The sequence below is a fragment of the Hyla sarda genome, chromosome 11 (assembly GCF_029499605.1).
Source record: "Hyla sarda isolate aHylSar1 chromosome 11, aHylSar1.hap1, whole genome shotgun sequence".
NCBI lineage: Eukaryota > Metazoa > Chordata > Amphibia > Anura > Hylidae > Hyla > Hyla sarda.
Genome location: NC_079199.1, coordinates 52,666,009 through 52,679,883, shown reverse-complemented (window position 1 = coordinate 52,679,883; position 13,875 = coordinate 52,666,009). Strand labels below are relative to the sequence as shown.

Sequence of the window (13,875 nt, the reverse complement as noted above, 5' to 3'; positions counted from 1 at the left end):
AGACCTGTACCCATAATTCCCTGGTCTCCTGCCATACCTAGACCTGTACCCATAATTACCTGGCCTCCTGCCATACCTAGACCTGTACCCATAATTACCTGGCCTCCTGCCATACCTAGACCTGTACCCATAATTACCTGGCCTCCTGCCATACCTAGACCTGTACCCACAATTACCTGGCCTCCTGCCATACCTAGACCTTTACCCAGCAGTATTACCTGGCCTCCTGTCATACCTAGACCTGTACCCAGCAGTATTACCTGGCCTACTGCCATACCTAGACCTGTACCCATAATTACCTGGCCTCCTGCCATACCTAGACCTTTACCCAGCAGTATTACCTGGCCTCCGGTCATACCTAGACCTGTACCCATAATTACCTGGCCTCCTGCCATACCTAGACCTGTACCCATAATTACCTGGCCTCCTGCCATACCTAGACCTGTACCCATAATTACCTGGCCTCCTGCCATACCTAGACCTGTACCCAGCAGTATTACCTGGCCTCCTGCCATACCTAGACCTGTACCCATAATTACCTGGTCTCCTGCCATACCTAGACCTGTACCCAGCAGTATTACCTGGCCTCCTGTCATACCTAGACCTGTACCCATAATTCCCTGGCCTCCTGCCATACCTAGACCTGTACCCATAATTACCTGGCCTCCTGTCATACCTAGACCTGTATGCACAATTACCTGGCCTCCTGCCATACCTAGACCTGTACCCAGCAGTATTACCTGGCCTCCTGCCATACCTAGACCTGTACCCATAATTACCTGGTCTCCTGCCATACCTAGACCTGTACCCAGCAGTATTACCTGGCCTCCTGCCGTACCTAGACCTTTACCCAGCAGTATTACCTGGCCTCCTGCCATACCTAGACCTGTACCCAGCAGTATTACCTGGCCTCCTGCCATACCTAGACCTGTACCCAGCAGTATTACCTGGCCTCATGCCATACCTAGACCTGTACCCATAATAACCTGGTCTCCTGCCATACCTAGACCTGTACCCATAATAACCTGGTCTCCTGCCATACCTAGACCTGTACCCATAATAACCTGGTCTCCTGCCATACCTAGACCTGTACCCATAATTACCTGGCCTCCTGTCATACCTAGACCTGTACCCATAATTACCTGGCCTCCTGCCATACCTAGACCTTTACCCAGCAGTATTACCTGGCCTCCTGCCATACCTAGACCTGTACCCACAATTACCTGGCCTCCTGCCATACCTAGACCTTTACCCAGCAGTATTACCTGGCCTCCTGCTATACCTAGACCTGTACCCATAATTACCTGGCCTCCGGTCATACCTAGACCTGTACCCATAATTACCTGGCCTCCTGCCATACCTAGACCTGTACCCAGTATTCCCTGGTCTCCTGTCATACCTAGACCTGTACCCATAATTACCTGGCCTCCTGCCATACCTAGACCTGTACCCATAATTACCTGGCCTCTTGCCATACCTAGACCTGTACCCATAATTACCTGGCCTCCTGCCATACCTAGACCTGTACCCATAATTCCCTGGCCTCTTGCCATACCTAGACCTTTACCCAGCAGTATTACCTGGCCTCCGGTCATACCTAGACCTGTACCCATAATTACCTGGCCTCCGGTCATACCTAGACCTGTACCCATAATTACCTGGCCTCCTGCCATACCTAGACCTGTACCCATAATTACCTGGCCTCCTGCCATACCTCGACCTGTACCCATAATAACCTTGCCTCCTGCCATACCTAGACCTGTACCCATAATTACCTGGCCTCCTGCCATACCTAGACCTGTACCCAGCAGTATTACCTGGCCTCCTGCCATACCTAGACCTGTACCCATAATTACCTGGCCTCCTGCCATACCTAGACCTGTACCCAGCAGTATTACCTGGCCTCCTGTCATACCTAGACCTGTACCCATAATTCCCTGGCCTCCTGTCATACCTAGACCTGTACCCAGCAGTATTCCCTGGCCTCCTGTCATACCTAGACCTGTACCCATAATTACCTGGCCTCCTGCCATACCTAGACCTTTACCCATAATTACCTGGCCTCCTGCCATACCTAGACCTTTACCCATAATTACCTGGTCTCCTGCCATACCTAGACCTGTACCCATAATTACCTGGCCTCCTGCCATACCTAGACCTGTACCCATAATTACCTGGCCTCCTGCCATACCTAGACCTGTACCCATAATAACCTGGTCTCCTGCCATACCTAGACCTGTACCCATAATTACCTGGCCTCCTGCCATACCTAGACCTGTACCCATAATAACCTGGTCTCCTGCCATACCTAGACCTGTACCCATAATTACCTGGCCTCCTGCCATACCTAGACCTGTACCCATAATAACCTGGTCTCCTGCCATACCTAGACCTGTACCCATAATTACCTGGTCTCCTGCCATACCCAGACCTGTACCCAGTATTGGCACCTGGCATCCAACCGATGCTCAGTACACACCAGACCGTTGTTGCCCTCTAGCACTGGCACCGCTCCCTGCCCCCCTCGGTGACCCTCCGGTCAGTCTCAGGAGATAAGAAGCCTCCTCCTCCCCCGGGGCCGTGTCTTGTTGTGGGGGAGGGTGTCCGCTCACACGTGGGGGGAGTGTTGTCTCCTCCTCACAGCCCGTGTTATCATCAGCAGCAGCATGGCGGAGGAAGACAGAGCTGGCATCGTCCCCCGGAGCACCTCGGTGTCCCGGCTCTCTAAGGCCCTGTCCCACACCCACCTGGACCTGCTGGAGCAAGAAGCTATGATGGCATCCCCAATGCAGCCCCCGGCGCTGCCCAGCCGGGTGCCAGCCCCAGCCAGCGCCCGCAAGAGAAAGCTGTCCAAGAGCCTGTCCGGGTCCATGGAGAGCCTGAATGGCATAGTGAGCGAGGCCCGGGTGCTGGTGGTGAGCACCGGGGGCACCATCGGCATGATGTACCAGAATGAAGGTGAGCGCCCATTGTCTGCAACCTGTGGCTGAGCAGCTGATGGGAGACTACAACTCCCAGCATGCACTGCGGGTGCACTACTAGACATGCTGAAAGTAGTTGTCCCTCATAAGCTGGAAGGTCACTGGTGTTGTACCCGCGTTTCTCATCCAGCCTTTGGCTGTCCCTGCATACTGAGAGTTGTAGTTTTGCAAGGGCTGGAATAACCTTGGTTGGGAAACAGTGTAGCACGTATTGGAGTTTTGTCTCTTAAATAAGGAAATTTCTAGTCATGTCCATTCCTGGTAATGTGGCCTCTCCAGAAGGCAGGCGTATCCATTTACTCTGAAGACAGTTACCATTGAAGCCTCTAGGAAAGTTGGGTGGCCATAGTTGTTGTCGCACAGCTATCGCTAGTATTTATCGCACCTCGTAATAAACGCAACAATCCTAATTTTTATGGTTTGTTCACAGGGCAAAATTATAACTGAATTACTGAAATTTTCACCTAATGTCCGATTATATATTTGTTTTAATTCTGGATTTACTTGTGGAGAAATCTTACGCAATTTCACCACAGATAAATGTCTTTACTTTCATCGCCGAACACGGATTTTTCAGCATCGTACAGATAATCAGAATGTTTCCCATTTATGTATATGGGAAATGGATTTCCAGGTGGAAAAGCGCTGAATTGGTAACGGAAATCCGTATGTATTCCACATGCAAATCTGCATCCATTACCCCAAAGGCCATGACCTAGGAAACATTCTTCAAGCCGTGTTCAGATGGGGCAGATCATTTGTGTAGCCTTCACAACAAATGCATTTTGCAAATCCTTATTCATATGGTGGGGAAAAAAAATTAGTGTTAAAGGGGCACTCCAGTGGTGAAAAACGTATCCCCTATCCTTAAGATAGGGGATAAGTTTGAGATCGCGGGGGGTCCGACCGCTGGGGCCCCCTGCGATCTCTCTGTACGGGGGCCAGGCTCTCCTGCCAGATAGCGGGTGTCGACCTCCGCACGAAGCAGCGGCTGACACGCCCCCTCAATACATCTCTATGGCAGAGCCGGAGATTGCCGAAGGCAGCGCTTCGGCTCTGCCATAGAGTTGTATTGAGGGGGCGTGTTGGCCGCAGCTTCGTGCGGAGGTCGACACGCCCCCTTCCAGCGGGCTGTTGGGGCTCCATACAGGAGATCGTGGGGGGCCCCAGCGGTCGGACCCCCCGCGATCTCAAACTTATCCCCTATCCTTAGGATAGGGGATAAGTTTTTCACCACTGGGTCACCACTGGACTACTCCTTTAAATCCAAATGCAACAGCAAAATCCACAAATCGCACATCGGCAGATTCTAATAGAGAATACGTTCCATAAGTCTGGTGAACCCACAGATTTTGGTATTTAACCACTTACAGTAGTGTTTCCCAACCAGTGTGCCTCCAGCTGCTACAAAACTACAACTCCCAGCATGACCACACAGCCTTTGGCTTTTGGTATACTGGGAGTTGTAGTTTAGCAACAGCTGAAGGTACACTGGCTGGGAAACACTGGGGGACATGTAGCAAAGATTTTACCCGTTCTGTGTTTACATTTTTGCGCAAGCTGTTTTTTTGTTTTTGCGCACATTCTGGTGAAGCATTAGGTTTCGGTGTACCTTAGAGTGACATACAGTGATCCCTCAACTTACAATGGCCTCAACATACAGTAGTTTCAATATACAATGGTCTTTTCTGGAGCATTGTAACTTGAAGCCAGACTCAACATGCAATGTTTTGGAATCTGCAAAACATGCCAATGGCTGGAAGAGCCGACCAATCAGAATGGACATTTCACTGATAAAACCCTTGTATTCCTAAAGTGCATGCACAAACTGGTGTCTGGTAGCGCCCCCTACAGTACAAGGTAGTATTACATGTTCTGTACTACTTTTAAAGGGGTACTCCGGTGAAAACCTTTTTTCTTTTAAATCAGCTGGTGGCAGAAAGTTAAACATATTTGTAAATTACTTCTATTAAAAAATCTTAATCCTTCCTGTACTTATTAGCTGCTGAATACTACAGAGGAAATTCTTTTCTTTTTGGAATGCTCTCTGATGACATCACGAGCACAGTTCTCTCTGCTGACGTTATTATTATAATAATAACAACGCTTTATTTATTGTTGTCCTTAGTGGGATTTGAACCCAAGTCCCCAGCACTGCAAGGCAGCAGTGCTAACCACTGAGCCACCATGCTGCCCTTAGCATACATCTGCTATGCATGGTTGCTAAAATGGACAGAGATGTCAGCAGAGAGCACTGTGCTCGTGATGTCATCAGTGTTCCAAAAAGAAAGGAATTTCCTCTGTAGCATTCAGCAGCTAATAAGTACTGGAAGGATTAAGATTTTTTAATAGAAGTAATTTACAAATATGTTTAACTTTCTGGCACCAGTTGATTTAAAAGAAAAAAGGTTTTCACCGGAGTACCCCTTTAACCTATGCCATGGTTAGATGCTCCTTTGGACACAAAGTAAGGGACTCTCCATGTAACTTTTTTTTAGGGCATTATGTGTACTGTAGGGGACCTTGAAGAAGCTCCTGTCCTCTACATAGACCAGTGTTTCCCAACGAGGGTGCCTCCAGCTGTTGCAAAACTACAACTCCCAGCAAGCCCGGACAGCCGAAGGCTGTCCGGGCATGCTGGGAGTTGTAGTTTTGCAACAGCTGGAGGCACCCTCGTTGGGAAACACTGAAATAGGCAATGATTTACAGCTCCCAGCAGATCTTTCTTACTTTTTTATGTAAGGATTTGCTTTATCTCTATTACTTATCTACTTATTTTTCTTTAATTCTCACTTTTTCCTATTTTTGGATGACATTTTGGTGGCTTCAGAACCAATTACCAGGTTTCCATAGAGTTATGGTCTCAACATACAATGGTCTCAACATACAATGGTCGTCCTGGAACCGATTAATATTGTAACTTGAGGGACTACTGTATTTAGTACGCACAAATTTATTAACTGCGTACATTTCATTTACCCGTAGAAATCTTGCGCAATGACCATATTTTTAACACAAATATAAGCCATATTGGGCTGCACGTAGATGCTCTAAATCATCACAGAGTGGAGGTACGAGGAGATTACTAGATTTGCCCGCAATTTATTAAACTTATTGCGCTTAATTGATAAATTTAGCGCTTCTGCACATAACTTAGAAAAGGGGTAAACTGCTTCTACCATACACAAATAATGATACATGTCCCCCACTATCCCTATGTGTATATTGCGTTCTTTTATATCTACCCACTCAGCACATATTAAGGGAGGGGCCAAGGACTGGACATTTTAGATGGGAGATGATTGACCACCACAAGCAGATATTTGTTCTAGAAAAGACACTCCTCTCCTGTATGGAGGATAGATGATGAGTGTCTGGACAATGGGGGTCTGACCACTGGGACCGCCACCGATAAAAAAAACAAGGATCTTTTGTGCCCCTATTTAAATGTAGATACCCTGCATGTTTTTACATCAACAGTTATCAGCCACATGCTGCAGTTTTACAATGCGGCTATTTGAAGTACTGTTTTTACATTTTAAACATGTTATTTAAAAAAAATATATATAAAAACCTTGTGAGATAACATCCTTGAAAGGGATATCACAAGATTAAAAGTCTAAAAAATATCTAGCAGATCTGTGGAGGTCTGGCTGCTTGGACCCCCACCGATCTTAGGAACAGTTGTACTAAATTGAATGCATGCCTGACTGCCGCTTCATACATGGTCTATGGGACTTCCATATATGTTAGTTCAGCACTTAGCAATAATCAAAAGTAACATAGAGAGAAAAAAAAATGTAGGTGGGCATGCACACGGGTGAGGGTATAAGCAATATACCAACACCCCTCACCCACCAATCTACTAGTTATGCCCTATTCTGTGGATAGAGGATAACATTTTCATGCCTGCATGCTCTTCAGCTCCAGTGTGGGGTGGAACAGTTGCCCAGACAGCCATAGGGTGTCCAGCTCGTTCTGTGCCCAAGCCCTTTTTTAATGAATGGGACTTGTGCACAGAACATGCTCTGTGTCGTACAGTTGCCTTGGCAACTGTACCAGCCTTTGTGTCCCCACTCTGGAGCGCGCAGGCTGGAAACTTTGAATATACACTAATATGTTGTCCTAAGAAAAGTTATTTTCTATCCACAGGATAGGGCGTAACTATCAGATTGAGGGTCGGACTGCTGGCCCCTCTCACCAGTGCACATGCTTACCTACAGTTTATTTCATTCTCTATGGTACTTTTGATTATTGCTGAGCACTGAACTCTGCTTTCTTTGGAAGTCCTCCAGTGTCTCCCCCTGCTGGAGCTGAAGATTGTGCAGATCTGAATCTTCTGGTGGACGTTTTTAGTTGGATATACATATTAGTTTCTTCGCACGAAGAAAGGAATGGAGCACTCACCCAGTAATCTGACTGCAGCAGAGTATCTCACATCACGTCCAATCTGTAAGAGGATGGAAGCGGTAGATGGAAGCGGGGGAGTTCAGGCGTCAGGCCACGGAACGTATCACATCATTAGGTGCTTCGGCAGGCCCCTCAGGGACCATTTCACACCGTTAGGTGCTTCGTCAGGCCCCTGAGGGACGGTATCACACCATTAGGTGCTTCGTTAGTCCCTTCAGGGACCGTATCACGCGGACCGTATCACACCGTGAGGTGCTTCGTCAGACCCCTCAGGGACTGTATCACACCGTTAGGTGCTTTGTCAGGCCCCTCAGGGACTGTATCACACCATTAGGTGCTTCGGCAGGCCCCTGAGGGACGGTATCACACCATTAGGTGCTTCGTTAGTCCCTTCAGGGACCGTATCACGCGGACCGTATCACACCGTTAGGTGCTTCGTTAGTCCCTTCAGGGACCGTATCACACCGTAAGGTGCTTCGTCAGACCCCTCAGGGACCGCATCACACCATTAGGTGCTTTGCCAGGACCCTCAGGGACCTGATGGAGCACCTGTGTGATACGGTCGGTGGCCTGACACCCGAACTCCCCCGCTTCCATCTACCGCCTCCCTGCTCGGACGTGATGTGAGATACTCTGCTGCAGCCAGCGTTCCTTTCTTCGTGCAAAGCTATTGTTTGTTTGTTGTCTCATGTGAGCCTCACCGCCAGCAGCACCTGTTCACACTCCACGTGTACACCGTCTAATCCATTAATGGGCTAAGCAGCGCAGAAGACAGTGACAGTGCCGGATTCTGTGTTCTGTGGTGATGGTATACACAGTTGACTGTCTCATGAGCATTTATTCAGCCCACAGCTATCTCTCCTAATCCACTTCATCAAGTATTTTACAATGGAGAGAATGGAGTAAGCCACTGCCAGACATCTCTCCAGAGGGCATAAGAATCGTCCATGCTAAAACTGGGACTGTCCATTCCTTCTCTCACTTGAAATTTGCAGAGAGTCGGATCTATGATATAGAATTTTTCTGTCGTCAGGGTAATGTTGGCCGAATAATAGTGTTACCTGCTGTGCTATTCATTCCAGTAAAAAACAGGAAACCCAGATGTCCCATAATTTCTTTCTGTTGAAGTAAATACGGAGGCGGAGCGCCTGTTTCGTCTTCTGTTCTGCGGCTTAGTGTTTGCATTAGTTAAATGTCTTACATGTCTTACATGCATATACACATTTCTACTGAGGAAGGGGTCGGAGGTCTTTGTTTCCCAGTACCCCGAAACGTGTTTAGAAATCTGGCACTATTCACACAGTTATCATCAGCGTCCATCTGCAAATACCTCGGCAACAGAGGAGTTAAACCTGTTCTACTCCGCCCTGCCTGGCTTTAACCTTACCATCCATTGCATCTCATAGCCCCATCTTCTGCCTCCACGTGGGACGCCAATCCCAGACCTTCTATTGCTCCCGGAATACCATCACCAGCAGACCCGTTGTCGCACCCGAGCCGACTGACACTCCTGCCGGAGTGCCAGACTAGTGCCGTCTGTGCTAAGCCGGTAAGCGAACGAGGTCCCGAGCGCTGCAACTGCCACTTGCTCCCCTGCCATCGGAGCCCACGATACGCAACATTTACAAATCTGTTTAACTTTCTGGAGCCAGTTGATATATATATATATATATATATATATAAAAAAGTTTTTTCCTGGAATACCCCTTTAAAGTGCAACTCCAGTGGTTGCTCGGACTTCAGGAAATATGTTTAACATTTTTATGCAAGGCCAAGTGGTAAATGTTCATATTACAGTTCTAAAAAACAGACTTATTGCGAATGAGAGTGCCTCGATTTGTCATCAGTATTACTTCAAAATGGCATCAGGGACGGATGGCATACTGAGGACATACAGACACTAAATGGATAAAATACCCGCACATTAATATTTTATTCACTCATCCGGTCCCTTTAGGATATGATCACACAGGGCAAATATGCAGAGGATTTTTTGCAGGGCATTTGTGCACCTTATGACAATGACGATGAAAAGTGGATGAGATTAATAGAATTCTCATGTCATTCACATTTTCTTTTCTTTATTTCTGTGAGGGCATCCAAATCTACAATAATTCAGCAATTCTTGCAGATTTCAAGTAAATAGTTCCCCCCCCCCCCTTTCTATAATATTATCATAATCCACACAATGCGGTGCATATTCATTTTCTTTGTGCAATTTGGTGCAGAAATGCAGCAGATTTTCTGATACCAAAAACCTGCAGTGTATCCACGCTGTTTTAGCATATTCTTAAAATATGCGTATATTTTATTAATGTAAAATATTATATATTTTATATGTTCATGGCAATAGCCACATAGATTAGCATTAGCTCTGTAATAAAATGGATCATACACGTACAAAAAATTGCACCAAGAAGGAAAGGTCGTGGAATTATGGAAATCACAGGATATTCCAAATATCAAAATGTTTTCATTTTTGAGTAAGAGCGCCACACACATGCACGTACACTCTTTGGCATGCCATCAATGAGGTTATGAATAGTTGTCTAAGGACTGCTGCTGGCAGCTTCCTTTGCAGTCTGGATCAATGATGTCCCAGATAGTTGTTGCAGTTGGGACCAATGATGTCCCAGTTGTGCTTGGTGGGAGACATTTCTGGAGACACTGAAGGCCATGGTTGCATGTTTAGGCCATGTAGCATGAACAACGTGCAGCCTGGTGTTGTGTTGAAAAACAGCTTCAGGGACACTCTGGAGAAAGGAGTAGGACTCGTGTGAGATTCTCTTAAAGGCCTATTCATCGTGTCCCCCATATAGACCAATTTTATGCTATCATTATGTCCAAGACAAAATCGGGCCACATTGCTGAAGAGGACAGACCTCCGTGCAGCCTCCATTACCGTCTTGCTCTGCACTATAGTGATGGCATGAAGTCAATGGAACACCTATAGCTGGACATCTGACTCGCAGCCCAAACTTGTGCAAATACCTTCTGATGGTTTGCGTGGACAATGTTCAATGCCCTAGGCTTGGTATGTGACAACCAATGTTACTTGCAATACAGAATAGATCACAACGCATCATTCTTCTAATCTGACAATCCGTCTGTGCAGACTTTGTTGTCTCCCAAACCACCGGGACACACAGGCCGACATTTATCATTGTCTTTAGACTGTATTTTGTGTCTAGAAAAGGTGAAAAAAGTCGCAAGCAAGGTCTAAGGCTGTCCGGGCATGCTGGGAGTTGGAGCTGGAGGCAATCTGGAAAACAATGGTATAGGGATTAGGGATCGACCGATTATCGGTATGGCCGATATTATCACGATAATCACGATTTTGGGCATTATCTGTATCGGCAATTACCTTGCCGATAATGCCCCGCCCCCACCGCACCGCGAAAGCTTGCTCCCATCCCCCAACCCGCCACACCGCGACCGACCCGCCGCACCACGTCGCACCCCCCACCATAGTGCTGGGCGTTATACCGGTATGAACCGGATACCGTTTTTTTATTTTCTCCCACGGTATGGATTTTTGCCCATACCGCTATACCAGTCGGGCCCCTCCCCCACCCTCCGAGTCAATAAAAAAACTTAAACTTACCCGTAATGGAGGTGGTCTGGGCCATCCATCCTTCCTGTAGTGTCCGGTGGCATTCCGGGTGGAGGGTGACCCGGTCCCGGCTGTCCTTCTCCGGGGGTCCTCTTCTCCACTCCGGGCAGGCTCCGGCCTAGTACACTGCATAGACGCCGTAACGTCAGGTGCGTCGCTGCGGACGGGCGTCACTGCGCAGCGGCGTCTATGCTGCGTTACTAGGCCGGAGCCTGCCCGGAGTGGAGAAGAGGACCCCCGGAGAAGGACAGCCCGGACCGGTTCACCCTCCACTCGGTATGCCGCCCGACACTACAGGAAGGATGGAGGGCCCGGACCACCCTGACAGGTAGGAGGAGAGAAGCGGGTGGCGGCGGCGGCCTATGGCACCGCAAAAGCCACTGCAGTGCATTGATTTAAAGTGCCCGCTTTAAATCAATGATCTGCAGCGGTGTCGGGGGGGGGGGGGGGGATAAATAGCCGATAACTTATATCGGTATAAGTTATCGGTTATCGGCCCTAACCTTCACCGATTATCGGTATCGCCCCAAAAAAACGATATCGGTCGATCCCTAATAGGGATTGTCTGCCTCTAGATACAGTAGGTGTGTCCCATACTGTATAAAACTGAGCTCAGTGACCTGGGGGCTCCCCTGCAAGGTCTCCCCCTGTTGTTTCCAGAGTGTTGTGTATATCGCTTTAATGCCTAGACAGTCTCCTAATGTATAGGTAGTCCAAAGGACCTGTGTAAGTCTGTCACATGTTATGCAGTCACATGATTTGTTGTCACATGTTCTCCCAGAGAGCACCAGCTTAACCTATGACCTGCAGCTTGACCAATGGGCTTTAGTCCAGCCCCCACTATATAAAGGTGCGGCCATTACAATTCACTCTCTTCTCTTTAAGATTCCATCTGATACTGAGCACAGCAAACACCAGAGATCTCAGTGCAAGTGATCAGCATCTGGAAGACCCCAAAAGCTACAGTCATTCCAGTAAGTCTCAAGTCTGACTGCTGTCACTGAAACTAGTAAAGTCCAATCTCGAGTTAAGTTAATTACAAGTATATTGGTCCTGCAAGCTGCGAGGTCCTTCTGGGTACTGGCCACCTCTCTGAGAAATCTGACCTTAGCTGTGAAGATAATTACATCTGTCTTATACTCAGTAAAGCCTCTGCTTGACCATAACTGGTTGTGGACTCTCATTTCACTACTAGCAACTGGGATAGCGGAGGAACAGGCGTGTGGTGTTCTGGAACCCTAAAACCACACTGGCGTCATGAACACTAGGGGTTAACAACATCTTCCACCCGGGGTTAAAACCATCTATTCCCACCACTCACACTGCTACACCCCCGTGGTCCCGCCATACACCCGTGGGTCACCACAGGGATGACTGCTAAAATGTGGTGCATCACGCCATAATTTGACGCAGTGCGACTACAAATTGTCTGCGCCAGATTTTTGGGCCTGTTGTGCCAAAATAAACCTACATACCAAAAAAAAAGGGCCGTGGCCGGTCAGAAAAAGGTCATGATCGGACAGAAAAGGGGCAATTTATTTGCTATTGGATTCACACAAAATCCTGTTAATAAATGACTGGAAATTTTCACCAAGAAAAAGCTGGTAAGAACTGTCCTGACCTGTGATCCGGTGAATCCCCATAGTAAATAGAGAAGAATCGTGATAACAACATTCCACACTAATAGTAAATAAGGGGCCAATGTCTGGGAGATGTAATCTGATTAGACAAAACTATCGAGTTAATAAGTAAAATCTGTTATTGTAGAAGCGCGGGCTCGCCACGTTCAGCTCAACGATAAGATTTGACACAATATTTGTATAGTTCTTGTATGATAACATGTTGGCACCTGATGATGTTATTTGTGAGCCCAACGTTTAGTGTATTTTGGAGAGAAGCTTCCACAAATCCATCCAGACGCTTTAGGGTCTGTTCACACATTCAGGATTTCATACCTAAATCCTCATTAAATCTGCTACCATTCTCCATCCAATGCAAATGAATAGGGTTTTTAGGACTAATTCACATGCAGCTGAAAATATTCAGGCAGATAATTTTTTCTATATTGGAAACCTGTTCTTAGCACCCAGTACTTTACATTTTTGCCGGAATGGTTTTATGGGCGCAATTGTTGTGCTGGGGTTGTACCCGGCTGCAATAGTTAGGATTGCTGCCATAATCCTTAGGGATCACGTTAGGCCCCTTTCGCACTACATAATTACTCCGTTTTCGAAGTTCCGTCAGAAAATCGGCAGTAAAACGGCAGTTACAAAATCCTATATGGCCTTTAGAAAATCCCATTATAGTCTATGGGATTTTTCTAATAGCCGTTTTAACCCGTTATAGCCCGTTTTTAATAACGACCGTTATTTTGTGACGGAAGATAGTAACGGGAGAAATAGTTCATTAACTATTTCTCCCGTTACTATCTTCTGTCACAAAATAACGGCCGTTATTAATAACGGGTTAAAACTGCTATTAGAAAAATATTAGAGTAATTATGTATTGGGAAAGGGGCCTTAATACAAGGGTGGTGGGTGTGAGCGATAGTGGTCAGCAGATTAACAGTTTTAAAGCGATACTGTCATTAGAAAAAATTCTGTACACGTCATGTAGACGTGGCAAAAGTTTTCAATCAGTCAGGGTCTCAGTGCGGGGACCTCCACAGATCTCTAGATATATTCAGGTGAAGTGCTTTAATACCCCCCTTACCACTCATTGCAGGAGACGTGCTCCTTTTATAGTCTATTGAGTCCGTCACTTGGAACATGACAGATTGATTACTGACATCCTACTTGTAATTGGTGGAGGTCTCAGCACTGAGACTCCGACCAGTCTACATGACATGTCAAAAATGTTTTGCAATATTTT

The 13,875-nt window shown here is 47.0% G+C and overlaps 1 protein-coding gene across 1 annotated transcript in view; it reads left to right on the top strand.

The window, feature by feature from the left end:
• Positions 1–2,501: 2,501 nt before the first annotated feature.
• The window catches only part of ASPG (asparaginase), a 93,337-nt gene continuing 81,963 nt past the window's right edge, over positions 2,502–13,875 (top strand). The window contains exon 1 of the mRNA XM_056545569.1: positions 2,502–2,958. Coding sequence (XP_056401544.1) covers positions 2,667–2,958 — 292 coding nt within the window. The 5' untranslated portion in view covers positions 2,502–2,666. The remainder of the gene's footprint in view (positions 2,959–13,875) is intronic.